We start from the raw sequence: 24,953 nt of genomic DNA on the forward strand, positions 1-24,953 counted from the left end.
AGTTTGGGTGAACTCGTTGAGTGTGAAGGAAGCAGCAAATATACAAATCTGTCTCCATTGTGAGCCGCTATTCAACCCATATTCCTGACCTTAGCATTATGGGCCCAATCCTGGCTCTGACCCCACACATAGCTCACTGTGCTGACCCCCAGCTCTGGCCAGACTTTGGATTTAGCTTCACTTTCTCAGTCCCCAAATTAATGAGTGAGGCAGATGTCTGAACAATTGGATATTGGGTTATCGAAATTTTATTGTCATTTCCAATTTCAGAGTTGACCAACAATAGACCCGAACTTGATTAAAGTGGGCAGAAAGATGGTTTCCTTAGTGATGACGTCTCAGAATGTCAGGCTATGTGCAGATCAGCCTGTCTGTACTCACCCACTCTTTAATATCGCTGTCCATTGTGTCACAGCGGTCCTTCCAAATATTGCACATTGGAGAACAGCATTTAACTAGCTCAACAAATCTGTTGTCAAGACCAAATCCACAAACAAATTTACAAGTTAAAAAATATCATTACCATCATTTCTCTGTTGGGCCAAACATCATGCTGAGCACAATAGATAAATTCTAATCCTTTTAAATGTAGAATACTTACTTCAGTAACTTAAATAACATAATTGTTTATGGGAGGCACCAAATAATGCTTACATGGAATATTGTGAGGAACACCTGTTTCTGATGGTCATACTTTAGAATCTACATGAGGCTCCCATTTTGTTTTGCAATTCTTGTCCATACTATTTTTCTGGTTATAAATACAAGAGATTCTGCAGGTACTGGAAATCCAGGGCAAGTTTTCCCTTAAACCTTTCACCTTTCACCATTAGTCAATGACTAGTTCTAGTCTCACCCAACCTCAAGGGAAATAGCCTGCATGTCTTTACCCTTTCTAAGCCCCTCATAATTTTTATACCTCCTTAAGATCTCCTCTAATTCTCCTACACTCCAGGCAAAAAAGTCCTAACCTATGCAATCTTTCCCTATACATAGAACATGGAAATCTACAGCACATTACAGGCCCTTCGGCCCACAATGTTGTGTTGACCATGTAGCCTACTCTAGAGACTGCCTATAATTACCCTACTGCACATCCCTCGATCCTTCTAAGCTCCATGTACTTATCTAAGACTCTCTTAAAAGACCCTATTGTATCTACCTCCACCACTGTCACAGGCAATGCATTCCACATGTGAAAAACTTACCCCTGACGTCCCCTCTTCCAAGCATTTTAAAATTATGCCCCTCATGTTAGCCATTTCAGCCCTGGGAAAAAGGTCTGCAAGACCTGGCAACATCCTCGTAAATCTTCTCTGCACTCTTGCAAGCTTATGAATTTCATTCCAGCGACCAGAGCTGTACACCTCACCAACATCTAATAAAACTTCAACATCGAACTCCTGTACTCAATGCTCAGATTTACAGTATGAAGGCCAATGTGCCAAAAGCTTTCTTTACATCCTTATCTACCTCTGATTTAGAGACTGGTGCCACAGGCAATTTCAAGTTGTTATGGATTTGTCTTCCCGGATCCCTTCGTTCTAAGGCACACCAGTGCCCTATCATACACTGTGTAAGTCCTGGTTTGTCTTCCCAGAGTGCTACAGCTCACAATTGTCTGCATTAAATCTCATCTGCCATTTTTCAGCCCATTTTCCAGCTGGTCTAAATCACGCTGCAAGCTTTGATAGCTTTCCTTATGAGTTTGACTGAGGAATAAGAAAGTGATATCCACATTAAATGGTTTATATTACAGACTTTCCAACAGTCAGTGGATTTAGAGGAGCAAATTTAGGGGTAACAGACAATTGCACAAAAGATAAGGTTGTGATGGTAGATGATCTTGACTTTCTGCATATTGACTGGGACTCTCAGACTGCAAAAGGACTGGATGGGATAGTGTTTGTCAAATGTGTTCAGGAAAGTTTCCTTAATCAATGCAGGGGTCCCATCTACAGAGAACATGATACTAGGGCTTCCCTTGGAGAATGATACAGGGCAGGGTACAGAAATTTGTGCAGGAGAATACTTTGGATCTTGTGATCACAATACCATTAGTTTCGATATAATTATGGAGAAGGATAGAACTGGTTCTCAGTTTGAGATTCTAAATTGGAGTAAGGCCAATTTTGATAGTGTTAGAAGAGATCTAACAGGTCTCTGTTTCCTGGCAAAGAGATGTTTGGTAAGTGGGAGGCCTTCTAAAGTGAAATATTGAAAGTATAAACTTACATGCGAGAATAAAAGGCAAAACTAACAGATTTGGGGAAACTTTGTTTTTGAGGGATGTTGAGGCCCTGGTTAAGAAGAAAAAAGAGGCAAATATCAGGTGCAGGCAGGGAAAATCAAGTGAGGTGCTTGAGGGTCGATAGAACTGAGATTAAAGTGTAGTGAAGTCGTGGACAGTATCCGAATTGCAGAAGAGGAGGAGCTTGCTTTCATGAGGAAAATTAGTCTTGAGATAAATCCCCAGGGTGCCCCTCGGAACTTGCAGTAGGCTTGTGCTGATGTTACAAAGACCCTGCCAGAGACACTTAAAATATCCTTAGCCACAGGTGAGGTGCAGGAGGATTGGAGGTAAGCAAAACATTGTTCCACTGTTCAAGAAAGGCTGTAAGGATAGGTTGGGAAATAACAGGCCAGTGAGCCTGACTTCAGTCATGGGTAGATTATTGGAATGTATTCTAAACGACAAGATATATAATTATTCGGATAAGCAGGGCGTGATTAAGGATGGTCAACATGGCTTTATGCCTGGTAGGTCATGTCTAATCAATCTTATGGACATTTTTGAGAAGGTTGCGAGGAAGGACGATGAAAGAAAGGCAGTGAACGTTGTCTATATGGACCTTAGCAAGGTCTTTGACGAAGTCCCAAATGGGAGGCTGGTCCAGTAGGTTAACTCGTGTGGCATTCTGGATGAAACAGTGTGCTGATCCTGTACTTCGTGTTCAAAAAGAACATAATCTCTGAATTTGGGACCAGTGCCACAGGCAATTTGCTACTAAGGTGAAGGATGTAGAATAATTAACAGGGAGAACGCACATATATGCATACATTAATGTGGATGCAATACTGCATCCTATCATGTTATCATGCTGAATTCTGTTATATTCTATATTGATTGAGGCATTCACCTATTTAAAATATACCTCATGAGGTAAGTGCAGAAATCTAGTGTCAGTAACATTAGAGGCACATGTATCTGTCGTGGTGAGTATCTGTAAGGTCTGAACAATAATTATTTGACTAAAGCAAATGACCAGTATCTGTTGACAAGAGGAGGAAATGTATTCATGATGCATGGGATTCTTATGGTGACAGATCACCTCTTGAATTCTGCTTTGCCCAGATATGTATTATATAGTAGTTTGTCTAGGTGAAAATCCACTTTAAGTATTATTATGCAAATATAAGCTGGCCATTGGTATAGTGCCTTCTGCATCAGACTTTGAGGTGAGTGGTCCCAGGGTTCAAATTTGGCTGGCTCCCTGCATGCTTTCCGCCCCTGCTGGGTTAAGCGTCAAGCTAGCAACTCAGCCTCATCAAAAAAAAACAGACAAATGTAAAAGAAACAGCAAGATTGCCACCCAATGTGCCACCAGGCGCAGAGAGAAACAGCAGTGCAAGCTTTAGTGTTTACCCAAATTTTGCGATGTGTCATTTCCACTTGTAGGTTTAAGAAATTTCACAGTTTGGAGCAGATTCCAAATGAAGGTAAAGCTGTCATAAGCCCTTTGTGGACTATTGGATGCATTAGATTTATGAGAAGAAAAATATTTTTGAAATGTTTTGTTACTTGGATAAGAATGTGGCAACGGCCTGATGCATGCTTTCACACAGCTCTCTTAATTACCTAATGCTACTCCACCATACACATTCACATTATGTGAAATGTCATGGGCCCTATTTTCAATTGTTTGCCTTGTTGTTTGCGCAGTGATTGCTCAGCTTGCAGAGATGCACTGCAGAACATTTGATAAATTTTCCTTGCGAAGGTTTTTGGGATTTGTTAAAAATCTGAACACAGTTCCACTTTGATACATCCAATTGTAGTTCAGTCACCTGTCAATTAGGTTATTGGAGAAAATCAAAAACATTTTTTTATCCTGTTGAATCGGGAAGCTCTTAGAAGAAAACAAATTGAAGCAAAAGACAATGGCCCCCTTTCCGAACACCACTAACAGTTGGAAGATGACTCCTCTGAGTGAGGTTATTTCTTGTGCGTTCTATTTCCCAGGACACATACACATGCCTTGTCATTTGTAAAACAAAATCACATTTTTTTTAATCTTAATATATGTTTCTTGTTTCTGCAGGGCTTGTGACAAGCTAAAATTGGGGTAAGTCATGTTCACACAGACCTGACAATTTGCAGCAATCTATGGGATTTGAGTTTCGCATCCTCAATGCGATAATCCTACAGGAATTGCCTCCAAAACTGCAGAAAATATTTGTAGAAGCCTTTTTTTTGTGCAACTGCAATGCACTGTATCTTAAAAATGGGAAAAATATCATTAAGAATATGCAAGCGAAAACAAACACTCTGCAAATTATATTTCAGAACAGCAAAAGGTTTGAAAATAGGGCCCAAGGTACATACTGTGAAAGCTGCAAGAGACAGTGAATACTCAAAGAGTTAATGGGGAATATGTTGAAGTGGGGGGGGGAGGAAGTGCTTAAAATAATGTGACTTCCACTTCCCCACAATGCAGTGGATGCCACACAATATTTGGCTTACAACAAAAATAAGTGAAAACTAGTTATGATTTTTGGCCATGTTCCATCGTAATAGCTAGTTACTTTATTGAAACAGATGTGAAAAGCAAGATGAAAGGGGGAAGGTACTTAATGGCTGTAATATTCTTCCCCTCTTCATGTGTATCTTGCATCTGCTTGTGTCAAATCTCTGATTCTGAAACAAATAGAGTGGATTCTCTGGTTACTTTTCTGCATTAGTTTGAATCCCATCACTGTGAGACACACATATAAAAAAAATTCAACCCTTTCCACCACCCTCATGGGCATATCCCTTTAAGAGAATATTATCTATTTTCAGTTCTCTTTTTTTTCCCTTTCTCTAGGTCTTCGCCCACCATTTCCTGAAGGATGGGCCAGGAGCCATTTCAGGCCTCTACCAATGTCTCTCTTTGTGTTGGCTTCTAGGGTATACTTGAGTGCACCACAGATTTACTTAACCTCTGATTCTTCCTCCTGGCTGGCAAGCACCCTGTCTTACCTCAGATACCCCAGTTGGCTAACAGGCCTGAACCCATATCCTAAAGCTTTGTAGTATGGCTTATTGGTAAAGCAAAGGCACCAGTCTGCCCCGACAGAATGCTAATATTTGGGCAATTATTTAAAAACTGCAAATATGACGTGGATGTTAATCAAAGCTTAATGTGGTGGATGATGTTGCAGAGGTATGAGTGAAGGTATGCTGCAAGCACTGATAATCCGAGAGCCAGCATCTTTCCACTTGATCAGAGTTATTTAGAGGTGCACAAAAAGGCTGAAGAAAGTACAACTGACTCATATGATTGTGAAATTCCTAATGGTGTTGTGGTTGTTTTCAGAATTGCTTCTTGGAATGTGCATACCAGTATGATGATGACGGTTACCAGTCCTACTGTACCATCTGCTGTGGGGGCAGGGAGGTACTCATGTGTGGAAACAATAATTGCTGCAGGTATGAGCAATTCAGTTTTACGACTGGGGACAGGAAAAGAAGAAATGCAGATTACAAATCACTTTGTTGCAAGGCAGAGTTATATTTAATGGCATTGGTTAGACAACATCCTGTGTACTGTATATTGTTCTTGTTATTGAAGCACAGAATAAAATTGCTACTTAGAGGTAATAAAGGTGGGAGTCTGCCAAAATTGTGACAGATGATTCAGGAGCATGTCTGTACCATCCTCCTTACTACTTGAATGTCATTAGGAAATATGGACATTTTACCCAACACTAATATCCAAAACGCACTGAGAACCACCAGTGCCGAGCATCATCCTTTCCGAAAACTGAATGTTTACTATGATGCTGTCTTCTGTTTATGCTGACACCAACCTTTTTGTCCTTAAGGCTTTGATTGTGTTAACCAGTGATTGATACAAAACTTAATCAAATGTCTTTCATTCATCAACCTTTCTGTTACATCACACCAAAAAAATCAGTTTAGTCAAATAGGACTTGCCTCTAATATATGCAACTGGGTTTTCTTTACAAATAAATCTCATGTCTATTTTCTGCCCTGATTTGTGTCTCCCAGGAGCTGTACCATCAGCAAGTTTAAATTGATCTGGTACATCCTAATAACTGTGAACTAAGGTCCTGTATGGTAGACATCTCATTGTGCAGATTTGACCCATCGTCCAGAAACCCTGTTGGTAAAACCAACTTGTATGATACAGAGTGCCAATGCTGTTTAGGCTCAGCAGCCTGGTCCATAAGTTTATGCAACATACAAGACAAGGCAAATTATTAAAATATTCAACAGAAGTAAACAATTAAATCTTATTTCCAGTATGTCAGAAATTGTCATTGAAGTGAATAGGGTCTTAAATCTATCACTTAATGCTAGGCATTCTCTCAAGAACTGGTGCACATCACTGTACTCAACGTGAAGTGAAGCAACAGATGTGTTGGTATCTGCAACTGATCAATTCCTAGACCTTGAAGTAGCTTAGTATGAACCTGAGACTTACTTCTATTGAAAGGCTGAATACAGGGGGGTGGGTTCCTTCAGAATTACCAGGCAAAGCCAAGGATCTTGTTCTCAATGTCCTGTTCAGCTGAGACTTGTTAAGCATTTTTCTCTTTTCATTCCACCATTGAGTACTAGACCTTGAGGTGACAGGGTTCCACTCACTGGCATTCCTTCTATTTCTCCTGAAATATTAAATTCCCAGTCAAAATTCTTTGTGCGTCTTAGTGTTCCCACGACATCGGAAGAAGTTAGGGAGGGGTAGGAGAATATTACAAATTGTGGAGGCTGGGAGTCAGCTGATTCAGGAACCAGGCCTGAAGGAATTATTGAAGCTCCTGGCTAATTCTTCTCATGGACTCAAGTCTGTCCAGTTCCGTTCACCTGTCATGGATAACTGGACCAAATCTAGTAAAAATGAAGGCACTCAGCCTTATCTGTCTCATAAGAGCATATTGTTTACGTGTCCCCAGTCAGCTTTCAGTAAAATTGGATGTGAGTAGGTGTAGGGAATTGAGGCAACAATCTGCTGGAAGATCACAGTGAGTCAAGCAGCATCTATGGGAGAAAAAGAACTGCCAACATTTCAGACTGAAACCATACCAGGCAGCCAGTGTAAGTGATTAGCAAAATACTTCAAAGTGTCAGGGACCCAGCTTTCAATTCCCGTCACTGCCTGTAAGGAGTTTGTATGTTCTCCTCATAACTGCATGGTTTTCCTCTGGGTCCTCTGGTTTCCTCCCAGTCCAAGGATGGGTTGAATTGGGAAAATGCTGGGTGGCATGGCTTGAAGGGCCTATTCCGTACTGTATCTCAATAAATAGATAGGCAAGTGGGGAAGAAGGAATTAGTGAACATTGGGGTGGAGTTGGAAGGCTGTGGCAGGTGGATGATAGTTGGAGGCAGACAAAGAGAGGGGAAAATGGAAATAAAACAGAAAAGTGAGCAAGCTGGTGGGGGTGGGGAGGGGGAGAGTGCAGAGAGGTGACAGCTGCCGGAGGGAGATGAGGGGAAATACAAAGGATTATCAGAGCTGGTTTCAGATAAGTAAAGCAGATAAGAATAGTAGCCATTAGGGGATGGGAGAATGGCAGATTGAACCACATGAGCAAAACTCATCAATTTTATCACCTTCACCACCAACTTCCATCGCAAATTCATATGGACCATCTCAGACACTTAACTCTCTTTTATAAATCTCTCTGTCTCCATCTCAGGAGACAAATATTTGGATAAGCCCGCAGACTCCCACTGTAGTTTAGAGTACAATACAGCCTTTCCACCCTATTTCTTGTCACCCTATTCCTTTCTCTAATTTCTCCAAGGTGAGGCTTTCTGTTTCGGGACATTGGAAATATCCTCCCTTTTCAGTAAACGTGCTGTGGCTATTAGAGCCTAATATTACGTTTCCTCCTTTTCTTGTACTTCTGCTCTTACCTGCCTCACAGCCCCCCTGCCCCGCCCCAGCCAGAACAGAAACAGAATTCATCTAGTCCTCACCTTTCTCGCTATGCACCTCTGTATCTAGTTTATCATCATTCATTATTTCTGCCAGCTACAATGAGATCCCACCATCATCCACATCTGCTCCTCCCCCCCCCCATCTTCTGCAGGGATCTTAATGTTTCTTCCGATAATGTAGTGGTTACTTGGAAAACAGCCCAAAAGAGCTGAGAGACTGAGAGAATTGACATTATGTGACATGCCTCCAAATCACTGAGTTCCAAGTTGAAATTACTTTATTACAAAACCAGCAAAGACAAGCAATCTGATATAGCCATATCAGAATTAGTAAAGTAGGTAAAATAATCAGTCAATTAAAAAATATCCAGCCCCTGCTCAGTCTCTGTCTCTAGCTAAACTAACAGCACAAAGTGTAAATACATACTATACTCACTGGCTTCTACCACACCCTAACCCACGTGACACATTACTGTAACCCATAATAAAACACACAACACAAATACAATATAGTCAACAGAAAATAGATACATGGCTCTGACATCCCAGCCCCTAATAATTACACTGTAATAATCACAGCAACATACTACAAACATGATATCTTCAAGGATCAACATCTTAATATTTATGCAAATGTCCTCTATCATCTTTCTTCTTCAAGTCATATAAGATTCATCTAGACCAGAGGTTTCCAACACTTAGCCCAGTACGGAGGGACCTTTGCCACCACTCTGTCAAGTCAGTAAGTCAGGTCAAAGTCATGAAATCAGACAACCAAAGTGAGTGAAGCTTCTATAGTTGTAGCTCCTCAAACCTCTGCCTCCTATAGAAGACAGATCTTGGTTTTAGGCCTGTCTAGACAGCTGGTCTTGGTCCTGATGCACACCTGTCACACAAATCCTCTTCTGTCTGGAAAGGGTTGAATGACGATTCCTGTGATCCATGAATTGTGAGGCACTGTGTCATCAACTAAAGCACAATGTCTCCTGGGAGGAAATTGCACTTTATACCTGACCATTTCTGACATTCCTGTAACTCTGATGAGTGTTGCTTCACCTACCATTTTTCTAAAACAAGTTCAACATTTGCTGGATCTGCTTCCATCTCTAATGAGCATAAATGTCTTCCTCTTGGAACTCTCCTGATGGTAAGGATGGTGAGGTCTTCAGAAGCAACAGGTTGGTGGATGTTAATGCTTCCAAATCATTAGGAACAGAGGATGCCTTAATTATTGGATGACCATTAATAATAACCTCTACTTCGCAAAGGACTGTGAGGAAACACACTTTGTCAAGATTCTGTACCTTCATGGTGGAATTGAGGACCTTTCGCAAAGACCTGATCAATCTCTCCCATGTTCCCCCATGATGTGAGCCAGCAGGGGCATTAAAAATCTATTTAATTCCTTCTGAAGAAGGATATCATTGATCTGTGAATGGTTCCACATCTCAGTAACTTCTCTTGATTTACACTCAGCTCTAACTAAATTTGTCACATTACCAGAGCGCAGTTCACGAACCTGTCCTAGCCTTACAATAAAGCATCAAAGTACATTAACAAAGGAATCTGTGTGCAAAGAAGATGCTGCTTAAATGTGAACAGCTCATATAGCTAGACAGGTAAATATGACCCTAACACCAGGAACCTAGTATTTTTGGTGTAACATGAACAACATGTGGTCATGGCCACCAAGTCCTACCTTTTGATGCAAATGCCTCAGAATGATGTCTGAGATTTGGAGATCCTTTGCCAGTATAACAGGATGTTTGACCCTTTAGGCATGGCTGCCCCACTAAGCTGTTCTCCAACTCTCAAGACACTATTTTAAGTACTGGATTGAGCTTAAAAACATCACTGTTCTTTCTCCCCTTTGCAAACATGAGAATTCATCTGGAAACCTCTTCCTTTGGCAAAACCCAGTGATCTCCAGTTCGGCCTTCCTGAGCTCCAACCTTGATTGAACTACCTGCTCTTCAGTCTGCATGACATGCATTGTAACACTCCGCTTGACTTCCACATCACCGAGCAGGAGTTCTCCAGAAAAATCTGGATACACGGGCTATTTCCTTTCAGACTGAAGAAGATATTGAGGCCCTGACATCCATGTTTCATTCTTCAGGAATGCCTTCACCTTCAACTCTCTAGAGGATTGGTTACTTCCATCGAGATGCCTGTGTAACCTTAAGAATTTCTGAAACCCTGTTTGCAGCGAAGGTCTGGAACATGAAAGTTTCATCTTGATATACTTCAATACTACCGGTCCAAAAACTGAGTCATTAAGCTGCATGTGCAATTCCTTCTTCTGCAATGTGTCCATACAACTTGCCATCATAGCAACGGTGAGCTCCATATGATTTCAATGGAGTTATCCTAGATTTTCTCACTATAAAAAAACTGTGCACCTAAGATCACGCATTGTGCAAAAACAGGTAGGTCACTGCTCCATAGCCATCTTTGCTTGCATCTGTAAAGTGGTGTAAGTGTGCAGCAGTGACTTCTCCAAAATCCAGGGGATTCAAACACCTAAGAACCCTGAAGTCTTCCAATTGACAGAGTTCTTCCAGCTCATCCACTCATGTTGGTACAGTTTCATCCCAGCCAAGCTCTTTCTTGCAAGGTTCCTTAAGGATTATAGACCACTCACCAGAAGGGGGAATCTATCTTGGATCATGACCTTAAACTTAAAAGTATCAGACAGGATGCACTATTGCACACTTATTGCTCTCTCTACCAAAGGTATATCTTGATCCAAATCCAAATCTTTCATCTCTTTTATTCATTGTTCCTCTGGTATCACAGCTAGCACACTATGTCTGTTGATAATCCACTTTGTGAATCGAAAGCTGCCTTTAGCACAAGTGGATACAAGGTCATGAAACAGAGGTACTGTTTCTTCTTTGGGGGACACTGACGCAAGGCCGCCGTTGACTAGAAGCAATACAAAACCTTATCCAATGTCTAGCAGCTGAACTGTTCTTTTTTGTCATTTGTGCATTTCCTAAGGGCAAAGTTGGCACAGCTCGGCAATGAAGCTGCTCCAAAGAAATGTACCACCATTCTAAAGTCCACCATTTATTGGCTGAGGTCACCACCAAGCCACCACGGAAACTTCAGCAGATCTACATCCTCTGCCAGTACTTTGACTTTGTGAAATATTGATTCAATATCGGCCATGATCACCACTGGTACTTTTCTAAATCTGGTTATTATGCTAATCAGTGAGCTAGTATGATCTGGTCCCTATAAGAGCTGATTTGGTGATGTTCCGTGAAAAGTCACTCCACAGTCAAACACAATTCAGAGTTTCTCTTTTCTGCGGTGAACACCATGATGTAGAGAATACCAGACTTTTCTATCACTGTGTACCAGATCCTCTGCTGGCACTCTTTGGCATAACCTTTGGAGAATACATCCTTCATGAAAGCTGTTTATTAGATATGAAATGACAAACCATCCATAATCCTTCTACTTAGATTTGGGGCACTTAGTCTTGCAACCTTCTTCTTATTTGGCATGTCAACCTCCTTCTTTCATAAAGGAAAATGTACCTGGTAGTGGCCATCCACCAGTCTTGCAGCATTTGTAACCAGTTCCATGAACTTGTAGTCTTCTTTTGACAAACCAGGTCATTCATCCCGACTACATTCAGGGAAGTTTGCTGTGAACTGCCATTGCCAAAGCCCGTCCAAGTTCAAAGCTGAAATCCTGTCAGCTGTCAGCTCTGGCTATGCACAAGCCTTCCTATCATCATTGTCTTCTTTTAATGGTCCACCTGCAGTCCAATCCAACATTGTTCTAATTGCATAAGTTCCATTACTGACACTGCAAATCACTGGCAATGGCTCCAATGCTTGAAGCACATTCATCTCTATCAGCAGCTCAATTTCCAAATCTGTTTCTGGTAAATGGATATATTTCAAGTGAGGTCATCCCTGGGGATCCCTCTGTCATGGAATGTTCCCTCTATAGGCAGGCATACATTCCCTGCATATAGATGTTATGTAGTTTACAATAGTTTTCACCATCTAAGTCAGCCACTTCCAATACTGAGGCAATGTAGCTACTCACAACCTTTTCTTGACCCATGGTGTGTAAGAGAATGTGTATCCTTTTTCCTGTGCAGTTGTTCATGAGGCCCACTGGGCAGAGTACTGTGGTACTTCCTGGATCTAGGAAAGCACAAGTAAACACTGTCTTGTTACCCTTCCTTGACTTCACTTGTACAGGAACTACAGGAAGTTTACAATCATGATCACCAGCACCTGTAAGACCATTGGATACCAAGGCACTACTCACTGCTGTATCTGAATCTTTCCTGGCTTGTTTTGATTCTGCACCCATTTTATCAGAGTGAATATGAAATATCTGGGATGTTTAAAACTGCGTACCTTGCAAGAAAGTCACTTCCTGCAAACCTTGCTTATGTGTCCTGTACACAAAGAGCCAAAGCAGACTCTTTTTCCTTTAGGAAGGCAATCTTCTCACTACAAGCCCTTTTCTCCTGCTTGGAGTACAAATCCAATGTGTGTCCCTTGCAGAATAGACATATCCCTTTGGCTGATGAGACCATTTCCTTTCCATTAGTTCCAGGTTTAGTTTTGGCTTTACTTCTCACAAAATGCTTCCTTGGAATGAAGTTGTGTCTTAGTTTTGCTCACAACTTTGCTTACTGCCGGTGATTATCCTAATAATTGCCACCCGCTGGGTCTAGAACAATCTTTACTTGCCTTTCAATAAAATCAACAATGTCAGTGAAAGTAGTCTTAAGGTTGTGCCTTTCTTGAAGTTCGCTGACCACCATTCTCCATATATCCCTAAAAATGAGGACAAGTTTTTTATGACAATCAACATATTGGCAAGGATCACACACAAAATGCTGGAGGAGTTCAGCAGGCCAGGCAGCATCAAGAAAAAGATTACATTCAACGTTTTGGCCCAAAATGTTGACTGTACACTTTTCCAGGATGCTGCCTGGTCTGCTGAGTTCCTCCAGCATTTTGTATGTGTTGCTTGGATTTCCAGCATCTGCAGATTTTCTCTTGTTTGATATTGGCAGGCATGTCCAGTTCACACATGTATGCACTTCTGCCATGGCATTGCAACAGCCTCGAAGAAAAAGACTATAATCTTGAAGTTTTTTCACCTCTTCAGATTTGATAGGCACCCAAGAAAGAGCCTTTTGCATGTAAGCAGATGCAATTTTCTGCCAAAATATTCCTGTAGTAAAGCCTTAACCATGACGTATCCTCTCTTGGGGTCAACATGCGAGCAACTTCTGGCAAGTTCTCTAGAGCGACCCCTATTGTACTGTTCAAAGAGATTGAGGCAGTCAACTCTGGCTGTCAGTCTTGCTTTCAACACTACTTTCAAAGGCCTTCATGAATGCATGATACTGCAATGGATCACCATCAAATATTTAAATCTCTCTTTTCGGAAATGATAAATGTGTTGTTTTGTGGCAATAAGGTTGTTATTTAATTTTGCTTCCTCGGGATATCATTAACACTATTTTGACTTGCGTCATCTGAAACAAGATTGTTTCCATGCTACAAGAGAATGTTTTCATGAGCACTTTGACCTGGTGGATATAACGTAGGTTCAGAGTGCCTCTTTAGTGCAGGCTGAAAGTAAACACCCTGAACTACCTCCTGGGGGTCTTGTTCATGTTTCCCAGACACTCGAGGAGTGAATAAATCAGCTTAGACATTGGGTGTTTTTGTTTATCTTTGTGTATTTTCAATGTAAGGATTCACATCATATGACTGTCCTGTTGGAGTACGTTTAGCACTTGCCTCAATTGAAGCCCTGAGCTCACTAACTTTAACCAACTATGCAACATAATTTTTTCCTGCAACTTAAGCTGCACCTTCCTTTTCCATAGCTGTTCCTCTTGCTCTTCCAGCATATGTTTCTCCTTCAATAATCATTGATGTGCCTTTAATGCAGCTAAATCAATCTTTGTTTTAATGCATGCAGAGGAGTTAGTGGATACAAAAGGTTTTCTTCCTGCAGCAGAGCTTCAAGAGCTGACATTTGTTACACTGTTGCTCGGTTTCAAATCAACTTGTGGGTCACTTGCTATATGTGTAATCAAAACATGAATTTGAGAAATAAACATCTATTGGAAGGTGAGAAACGCATTCACTTATTGCAGCAACATGACCTTCAAGGTAATATGTTTGGGTCAACCATTGTTTCACATCCACTGCGAGTGCACTGCTACAGCTATCAATGCGTGAAAAACATTCATTCTGTTTTTCCAGTTTGTCCTTGGGAAGCAAAGAGGTCGGTATTTGATGTTGCTTCGCTACAGCTTCATAGGGATTAGCCAAATTCTCAAGATGAGATTGCACTTGTAAGGCATTTCACTTATTTTTCAAAGATCCTTAATTGATGGTATTAAACCTTTAGTTTTGTTCACATTTGTTTTACATTCCTTTTGAAGACTTTCAGTTCTACTCACCAAAGTTTTGGTAGTAAGTTTAACTTCTCTTTTGCCAGCCCTGAATTCAGGGTCGTTGGTGTCAGTTCCATGCTTTAATTCACTCATGTCACTTTCTCCTTATTGCGCAACACTCAACTAACTCTTTGTGTGCCCATAGCACATTTGCAAAACGTTCAGTATTCCATTCAATAAATGTAGGCAACAAACAAATTGTCCATGCAACCAGACCAAACAAACAGTGTTCAATGTCAGCAACTGGGACAATAGCGATATGGGGAGAAGGCAGGAGATTGGAGTTACATAACTATACTCATTTACTTCTACCACACCCCATCCCACGTGACAAATTACCATAACCCCTACTAAAACACACAACACAAAATAAAATACAGACAGACAAAAAAATGGAATTATGGCTCCTACAGGAAACAAAGCAAAGATTTTGTCTAAACAATTCATGTTTCAAACTTTTTTTAATGATGCCTAATATGTCATTTGGAAACAAATGTAGTGCCTATATACTTCACCAACAGTGTATGAAAACCAATTTCCAGCCTTGCCCCATTATGGTACTGCAATTTTGATTGAACAGTATTGGGAACACTCTGTATTAAAGAAACCAAGACAGGAAAGAATGATACTGTCAAAGAGTCATTGGCTGGTAGAATAATACAGCACCAGAAGGAAGTGAGTGCAGGAAATAAAAATGGAATCTGTCATGGAGGAAATTTCAACCCAGAGGCTTCTGATAGTAGTTTAATTTCTCTGTTAAAATGTATCAGAGAAATTTGCATTATTTGTGGGATTACAGCACTCAGTACTATGAAGATTATCATTTATTAATTTCTGTCCACAATATTTGCAAAGAGGACTTATTATTTTTCAAGAATCAAATCTAACACCTTGACATTTAGATTTGCCACATCTGCAATTTATTATTTAAGTTGTTTTGAGCTTGTTCTTAAACAATTCAAATTCATTGGAAGGTTTAGCTGAGTTTCTTCACCCACTGGAGCTGTGGCCGCCAGCAATCTGATGCCTTCCTGTGGTGATGGTGCCTGTTTTCTGTTGCGTGTAGATGCTTCTGTGTGGAATGCGTGGACCTACTGGTTGGACCAGGTGCTGCACAGGCAGCAATTAAAGAAGATCCCTGGAATTGTTACATGTGCAATCACAAAGAAATATTTGGACTGCTAAGACGGAGAGAGGATTGGCCAATTCGGCTCCAACAGTTTTTCGCTAATAACCATGACCAGGAATTTGTAAGTATTTGTTTATACGCTGTCTTGAGACGCTACCAAAATGTTATAACCGGGTTGTTTCGGATGTTCAAAGTATGGGATGGTATATAAAGAAAGAAATGATTTCTCATTGGGAGGGGGTCTAGGAGAGAGTCAAGAAAACTTTTCACTCAAAATTTGGGTGAAGTCTACATCTGAAACTCCCTCCACCAAAGGAATTTCTTTAATTGTCACTATAAAAACTGAGACAACTTGTTTTTGATTGTTGAGGTATTAATGATACAAGAACCAAAATGTATAATTATTACAAAGCCAAGAAAGAAGGAAGAAGCTATTTTAGTGAATTTTGATGATAAGGTGGTCAAAGTTGAATAAATTGTAATTTATGCAAGTTGTAAACTATAATTATTAATTCTGTAGCATTCTTTATAACCTTCCTTTTATGATTTGCTGCTTTCTAGTAGCAAAGGGGCAGTGAACATATTATCATTAATGTGATACCAAAAGTGTAAAAATAAATATTTACCATGCTTGAATTATGTAAAGCAACAGAAGTGAAGATGGATAGGATTTAGCGAAACAGATAAAAACAGAAAATAGTATTAAAAATCAAGGCTCACATCAGTGAATGTGAAATCTCATTTCTTCAGAGATTAATTATTGTTGATTTCAAAACATTACTTGTATGTTTCTTTAATTTGCATTTCTCTCCCTCTCAGCCTTTATTCCCTTTTCTTTCTGCATTCGTCTGTGTATTAAGTATTGCAGCTGACACTTCATGGTTCAGTCTTTGCTGGCCTTTATCATTTCTTTAGTCTGGTTGAGTAAGCGGATTTGAGGGAGCTTTTTTCTATTCACACAAGTCCAAAATGCTTTGTAATCGACATTCATTTATCTGGATAACTAGCAAATGGAGAACTTTCATTGCACAAGCTTATATTGCAAATCTATGAATGACTTGTATTGGTTGTTAGCCCCTCTGATAAAAAAAAATCAAGCTGTTAAGTTTTAGAAGCGTATCATCAGATTATTATTTTGTGTCAGAACTATCATTATCAGGATGCTTGATGTGCTAGGCCTCTTTTTTATTTGAAATGTTTCAATTTAAGATATAATTTAGGTTATTCACATGCTGAAAGGAACAGCTTGTATTCAGATGAAATGGCTTTTTAAGTTGCTTGTGAGAGGACTTGAAGTCAATAAACGGAAGGGCAGGCTATATGCCACAGGGTATTCATTTTCACAGAAATAAATAAGGAACCTTACGTGGGTTTCCAGAAAGTGCATCAGGGTTTGACTTCTTTAGATCCAAAACATTTCTCCAAAGCTGAAGATAACCTGATTTATTTTCACATGCTTCAATTTCCTGAACTTAATTAATTGCTTTTGCAGAGTAAAGAAGAAATATTTAGTATCCTTTTTTGTCAAGGTATTTTCCTCTCACATCTGGTGATTGTGTGGGTGGGTTTAAGGATAGCAAGAGAAAATAAAGCCTTTTCCCAACCATGTGCCTGAATGTGACAAACTGAAATTTCCGGTTTTATCTGTTCCTATCTAATTTTCCTGATTTATATCAAAAGTAATTAAATAGTATATCACAGATATCAGATAAAATCCACTCTTCATGACATGATTCATGTGATAGATATCATTGACTCTATGGTATGTACAGAGGATTCCAGTTAATTGGGACACATCAGGACAAGGACATTTTGGCCCAATTAGCTGAAGTTTCATGGAAATTGAAAGATACCTAATAGTTATTAATGAAGGAATTGATCCAGTGTACACTGCTGTGTTCTTTTGATTGACTGTAAATGAACAAAATCAGTGCAGACACTTAATGCAGATAATGGACTGCCTTCATATAATGCTTTTGTTAATAGCATCCTCCAAATCTTCATTTTTATTGTAACATTCAAAAAGATTGTCGATACTTTCAAATTCTTTATAGTGTCTAACTTGTTGAAGTCAAGAAATCATTTAATAGCTGGCATCTCCTAGTCTGAATGCTTGAAACTACAATGACCAAAGCAGTTCTGAATTGTCTTACTTTTATTTCACACAAAAAAAGTGCTGCTTTTTGACCGGCAACACATGCTAAATGACGCTATTTTAAAAACTGTTTGCTCTAAGCATGGTGCAGTGTTTTAACGGCCACACAAGTGCACACAACTGACACTAGTTAGAAATTGTTCAGCAATGATCTTTTGTCCCAATTAAATAGCATAGTGTCCCAAATAAAGGAAGGGAATCCCAGCTATTTTCTCAATTAGTTTTTGCTCCTTAAGAGTTATCCTGATTAACCAATAGCTCAATAACCGGAATCCACTGTATATGACACCTAATTGTTATCGAGGTGCGTTGTACACCATACCTATTTTTATGCTAAATTGCACGCAAATATAATAAACAATGCCAATTATTTGTATTACACAAGGAAATTAACACATCCAAGGGAAATACATTTGTGTAATCTGGTGGGTTAGTGGATATTTTCTGAAGCACTTGCAGGGTTCTACAAATCTATGAATATTTATTTCTTTAAATTTTCAGGACCCACCAAAGTTGTATGCACCCATTGCTGCCGAGAAGAGAAAACCTGTCCGAGTACTGTCACTTTTTGATGGCATTGCCACAGGTAGTGTATAGAGCCAAGAGCTGGCATTAAGAAATCTGCACATTTTAAAGATAATATTTGATAAATACTGACCTTTTACACTTGTCTGACCTCCAGTTTGGAAAGAGATTTATAATGCATATAATTTCCAGCCTCTGCAATTCAAAGATTTCAAGTTTCCGTATAAAAGGAATTCAACACTTTTGCAGTTGGAACAGCTGTTTTACTTCTCTTACTTTGCAACATAAAAAACTTTTCCAACTATTCTAAATTCACTTGCTGAACTTGTGTAGCTGCTTTTTGTCAGCATCAGTGTAATCTCCTCAAGAGCTGTAAGCATGAAATTATTGAACTAGGTAGTTAACTGTTAATAGACAATAGGTGCAGAAGTAGACCATTCAGCCCTTCGAGCCTGCACCGCCATTCTGAGATCAAGGCTGATCATCTACAATCAATACCCGGTTTCTGCCTTGTCCTCCATATCCCTTGATTCCCCTATCCAGAAGATACCTATCTAGCTCCTTCTTGAAAGCATCCAGAGAATTGGCCTCCACTGCCTTCTGAGGTAGTGCATTCCACACCCCCACAACTCTCTGGGAGAAGAGGTTTTCCTTAACTCTGTCCTAAATGGCCTACCCCTTATTCTCAAACCATGCCCTCTGGTACTGGACTCTCCCAGCATCTGGAACATATTTCCTGCCTCTACCTTGTCCAATCCCTTAATAATCTTATAAGTTGCAATCAGATCCCCTCTCAGTCTCCTTAATTCCAGCGTGTACAAGCCCAATCTCTCTAACCTCTCTGCATAAGACAATCCGGACATCCCAGGAATTAACCTTGTGAATCTACGCTGCACTTCCTCTATAGGCAGGATGTCCTTCCTTAACCCTGGAGACCAAAACTGTACACAGTACTCCAGGTGTGGTCTCACCAGAGCCCTGTACAAATGCAAAAGGATTTCCTTCCTCTTGTACTCAATTCCCTTTGTAATAAAGGCCAACATTCCATTAGTCTTCTTCACTGCCTGCTGCACTTGCTCATTCACCTTCAGTGACTGATGAACAAGGACTCCTAGATCTCTTTGTATTTCTCCCTTACCTAACTCTACACCGTTCAGATAATAATCTGCCTTCCTGTTCTTACTCCCAAAGTGGATAACCTCACACTTACTCACATTAAACGTCATCTGCCAAGTATCTGCCCACTCACTCAGCCTATCCAAGTCACCCTGAATTCTCCTAACATCCTCATCACGTCACACTGCCACCCAGCTTAGTATCATCAGCAAACTTGCTAATGTTATTCTCAATGCCTTCATCTAAATCATTGATGTAAATTGTAAACAGCTGTGGTCCCAATACCAAGCCCTGTGGCATCCCACTAGTCACCACCTGCCATTCCGAGAAACACCCATTCACCGCTACCCTTTGCTTTCTATCTGCCAACCAGTTTTCTATCCATGTCAATGTCTTTCCCCCCAATGCCATAAGCTCTGATTTTACCCACCAATCTCCTAGGTGGGACCTTATCAAGTGCCTTCTGAAAATCGAGGTACACTACATCCACTGGATCTCCCTTGTCTAACTTCCTGGTTACATTCTCGAAAAACTCCAATAGATTAGTCAAGCATGATTTGCCCTTGGTAAATCCATGCTGGCTCAGCCCAATCCTATCACTGCTATCTAGATATGCCACTATTTCATCTTTAATAATGGACTCTAGCATCTTCCCCGCTACTGATGTTAGGCTGACAGGACAATAGTTCTCTGTTTTCTCCCTCCCTCCTTTCTTAAAAAGTGGGATAACATTAGCCATTCTCCAATCCTCAGGAACTGATCCTGAATCTAAGGAACATTGGAAAATGATTACCAATGCATCTGCAATTTCCAGGGCCACCTCCTTTAGTACCCTTGGATGCAGACCATCTGGACCTGGGGATTTGTCAGCCTTCAGTCCCATCAGTCTACTCATCACCGTTTCCTTCCTAATGTCAATCTGTTTCATTTCCTCTGTTACTCGATGTCCTTGCTCCATCCATACATCTGGGAGACTGCTTGTGTCGTCCCTAGTGAAGACAGATCTAAAGTACTTATTAAATTCTTCTGCCATTTCTCTATTTCCCATAACAATTTCACCCAATTCATTCTACAAAGGCCCAATGTTGTTCTTAAGTATCTTCTTTCTCTTCACATACCTAAAAAAGCTTTTGCTATCCTCCTTTATATTCCTGGCTAGCTTGCGTTTGTACCTCATTTTTTCTTCCCGTATTGCCTTTTTAGTTAAGTTCTGTTGTTCCTTAAAAATTTCCCACTCACCTTAGCTTTGTCATACTTCCTTTTTTTTAATGCTATGCAATCTCTGACTTCCTTTGTCAACCACTGTGGCCACTTTCCCCCCTTTGAATCCTTCCTTCTCCGGGGGATGAACTGATTTTCCACCTTGTGCATTATTCCCAAGAATACCTGCCATTGCTGTTCCACTGTCTTTTCTGCTAGGAGATCCGTCCAGTTAACTTTGGCCAGCTCCTCCCTCATGGCTCCATAGTTTCCCCTGTTCAACTGCAATACTGACACCTCCAATCTGCCCTTATCCTTCTCAAATTGCAGATAAAAACTTATCATATTATGGTCACTACCTCCTAATGGCTCCTTTACTTCAAGATCACTTATCAAATCCTGTTCATTACACAAGACTAAATCCAGAATAGCCTTGTCCCTGGTCGGCTCTCGTACCAGCTGTTCCAAGAATGCATCCTGTAGGCACTCTACAAACTCCCTATCCTGGGGTCCAGCACCAACCTGATTCTCCCAGTTCACCTGTATGTTGAAATCCCCCATAACTACTGCGACATTACCTTTGCCACATGCCAATGTTAACTCCCTATTCAACTTGCACCCAATATCCATGCTACTGTTTGGTGGCCTGTTGACAACACCCATTAGGGTCTTTTTGCCCTTACTGTTCCTCAGTTCTATCCACACAGACTCTACTTCTCCTGATCCTATGTCCCCCCCCCTTGCAAAGGACTGAATCTCATTCCTCACCAACAGGGCCACCCCACCCCCTCTGCCCACATTTCTGTCCCTATGATAGCACGTATACCCTTGTACATTCATTTCCCAGGTCTGATCTCCCTGCAGCCATGTCTCCATTATCCCAACAATATCATAGTTACCCATTTGCACCTGAGCTTCAAGCTCATCTGCCTTATTTCTGACTCATGTACTTCGTGCATTCAGATATAGAATTTCTAGCCCATTTCTCCTCTCTCTGTTTAAATTGCTGCCTATTGTGCTTAACCCAACTCCCCGAACTCCCTTTGGGCTATACGCCCCTTGAATTTTGTTGTCCTTTCTAAATTTACTTATTCTTTCTGCACATTTAACTCCATGTTCCGTCAGACCATCCCTCTGTACATGTGTCCTCCTTATCACTTGTTCCGCCTCACCTTTCTGTACTACACACTTAGTATTCCAGAACCGTGTAGTCCCCACCTGCCCTTTATTCGTCATCTCGCTATCCTATCTCGCATTCTGGATCCCTGCCCCCTGCAAATTTAGTTTAAACCCCCCCCCCCCCCCCCGAGAAGCACTAGCAAACTTTCCTGCAAGAATGTTAGTACCGCTCCAGTTCAGGTGTAAACCATCCCATCCGAACAGATCCCACCTTCCGTGGAACGAAGCCCAATTATCTAAAAACCTGAAGCCCTCCCTCCTGCACCAGCCTCTCAGCCACGTATTAATCTGTATAATCCTTCTGTTCCTTGCCTCACTCGCACGTTAACCTGAACATTTCTTTATATAAAGTTAAATTTAGTTGGAAAGCCTATTGAATTAGAATCTTCACTGAGATTTGCCAAAGAATGAATGCATCTGCAACTCCCACATTACAATTTGCTAATTTGGTCCACCATGCCTTTGGACTGGAATAGCATCTGATTAAGTGAATTTCTCAATAAGCAAAAACAGAGGCAAAATGCTGGTGGAACACAGCAGGCCAGGCAGCATCTGTAGGAGAAGCACTGTCAATGTTTCGGGCCAAGACCCTTCGTCAGCATCCTATAGATGCTGCCTGGCCTGCTGTGTTCCACCAGCATTTTGTGTGTGTTGTTTTAATTCTTGTCATTTACAGCTTTAGATAGAAAAATGTACTGTATGATGAAACTGCATAATGAAAAATAATCCACCTAGAAAATTGGGATAGATATTTTAACTTTAAGTGAATGAATAAGCATTATGATCTGCCTAAAGTGCACCAGAGCAGCTCAGTTCATTAATTGAATAGATTGGAAGAAGCAAGTTTCCTGCCATAATTTTTAAACATGTATGATTTCCTGAACTTATAAAGCTGAAAAGGGCTCTGCATAAATAGTTTAACAAGTAAGTGCCCTGCCCTTACAAATCAGGAAGAATCACCACTTTATCATAGCTTATACCCAGATAACTGACCTCACCACTGGCAGTACATAAGAGCACTATGCTTGAATGAGAAAACATGCTGGAACAGACCTGATGGGCTAATCCTGCTCCTATGTCTTTGATGCACCATCATAACTCACGCTGAGACGTAAAGGCGAGATATCGGCTTTTATTGACTGGAAGAAGGAACCAGCAGTGAGTGACCACCATACTACATCCTGGAGACTGAGAGGCCGGGCCCAGGCTCTGATCGCCTTTATACAGGGGTCTGTGGGAGGAGCCACAGGAGCAGTCAGCAGGGGGTGTGTCCAGACAGGCACACGTAGTTCACCACAGTCTTACAGTCCTAAGTGAAGATCTGGAACACTTCAACAGAGCAGTTGCAGAGTTAAAGCAATTAACGACCATTGTCCCATTCCCATTTCTCTATCACTCTGGACATCTAAGTGAAGCAAGAGGCTCACAACTTGATGCAAAAGGTGTCTACAGCTTCGATTACAGTTTAACTGATAACTGGATAAAGGTCCATTATGAAAGTTCAATAATAGAAATTCCCATTGCAGCAGAGGAGACAAGTATATCATAAAATATATTATAGCCCAGGGGGACTTGGGATGCTTTGAACAGGTCACCCTCCAGGCCTCCTGATCTTGTGCTTGCCCAGAGTTGGCAACTGCATTGGACATTTGGACTGAAGAATGCACTTTGTGAATGAGGCCTTGAAAAATGACCTGATCTCCCACTGACCACTTATCCCCCTTCAAAGGTTCAAAGGTCCAATTTAGTGTCAGAGAAATGTATACAACAGACATCCTGAAGTGATTTTTCTTCACAAGCATCCACGAAAACAGAGAAGTGCCCCAAAGAATGAATGACAGTTAAACGTGAGAACCCCAAAGTCCCCCTCCCGCACATAAGCAGCAGCGAGCAACAATTCCCCCTCCCCACAATGGCAAAAAAAAGCAAGCATCAGCACCACAACTGAGCACAAGTGTGAGCTAGGCAATAGCAACGACACAGACATGCAGTTACCCCAAAGACTTTGCATTCTATTCAGCATTCGACAAACCACAGGTTCTCCCTCCCTAATAAGGAAGAGGGAGGTGTCCCCCATTTTCACAGCGAGCGGGGAGATATAACAACGACCCACTGGTTTACAATGTTAAAAGTCTGTTTCGTCACTTCTTACGAGCTCTGTGCCTGAAGATTGCAAGGATCTCAGATCTTCGGGCCCACAGTGAAAGATTTTCCGACCACCCACCACCCCCCCCCCACCCCGCCGACAACACACAAGTCTCCTGCCATAACACCAACTCTCAATCTGCCGAATCCAGTGCTCCGAGATCTTAGGCTTCCAAGTACGAGCAGGACTCTTAGGCTGAACCATTGGCATGTCAGATAACGGCCAGTCCTGAAACCCTGAGAATGGGTCCCATTCCTGCAAAGAACCAAAGTCTGCATGTAACTCCAGGTCAAAAGAACCCTGATAGGGAAAAATAAAGATATTAAAGATATCATTGATGAAGGAAGAGCAGTAGATGTAGTGTATATGGATTTGATAACGTACCCCAGGCAAGGCTTATTGAGAAAGTAAGGAGGCATGGGATCCAAGCGGCCATTGCTTTGTGGATCCAGAACTAGTTTGCCCACAGAAGGCAAAGAGTGGTTGCAGATGGCTTATATTCTGCATGGAGGTTGGACACTAGCGGAGTGCCTCAGAGATCTGTTCCGGGACCCCTTCTCTTTGTGATTTTTATAAATGACCTGGAAGAGGAAGTGGAGGGATGGATTAGTAAATGTGCTGATGACACAAAGGTTGGGGGTGTTGTGGGTAGTGTGGAGGGCTGTCAAAGGTTACAGTGGGATATTGATAGTTTGCAAAACTGGGCTGAGAAGTGGCAGATGGAGTTCAATCTAGATAAGTGTGAAGTGGTTCATTTTGGTAGGTCAAATATGATGGCAAGATATAGTATTAATGGTAAGACTCTTGACAGTGTGGAGGATCAGAAGGATCTTGGGGTCTGAGTCCATAGGACACTCAAAGCTGCTGCGCAGGTTG

At 41.0% G+C, this 24,953-nt stretch overlaps 1 protein-coding gene across 5 annotated transcripts in view; it reads left to right on the forward strand.

Moving 5' to 3' along the window:
* Positions 1-24,953, forward strand: part of dnmt3ab (DNA (cytosine-5-)-methyltransferase 3 alpha b) — a 487,596-nt gene that overhangs the window by 399,982 nt on the left and 62,661 nt on the right. For all 5 annotated transcript variants that reach the window (XR_009514305.1, XM_059981717.1, XM_059981718.1 and 2 more), the window contains 3 exons: positions 5,580-5,692; positions 15,694-15,877; positions 18,413-18,497. Coding sequence is in view for 4 of the 5 variants with exons in the window: in XM_059981717.1 (XP_059837700.1) it covers positions 5,580-5,692; positions 15,694-15,877; positions 18,413-18,497 (382 nt within the window). In the remaining variant the exon portion in view is untranslated. The remainder of the gene's footprint in view (positions 1-5,579; positions 5,693-15,693; positions 15,878-18,412; positions 18,498-24,953) is intronic.

Source organism: Hypanus sabinus, chromosome 10 (assembly GCF_030144855.1).
Source record: "Hypanus sabinus isolate sHypSab1 chromosome 10, sHypSab1.hap1, whole genome shotgun sequence".
In the NCBI taxonomy this organism is placed as follows: domain Eukaryota; kingdom Metazoa; phylum Chordata; class Chondrichthyes; order Myliobatiformes; family Dasyatidae; genus Hypanus; species Hypanus sabinus.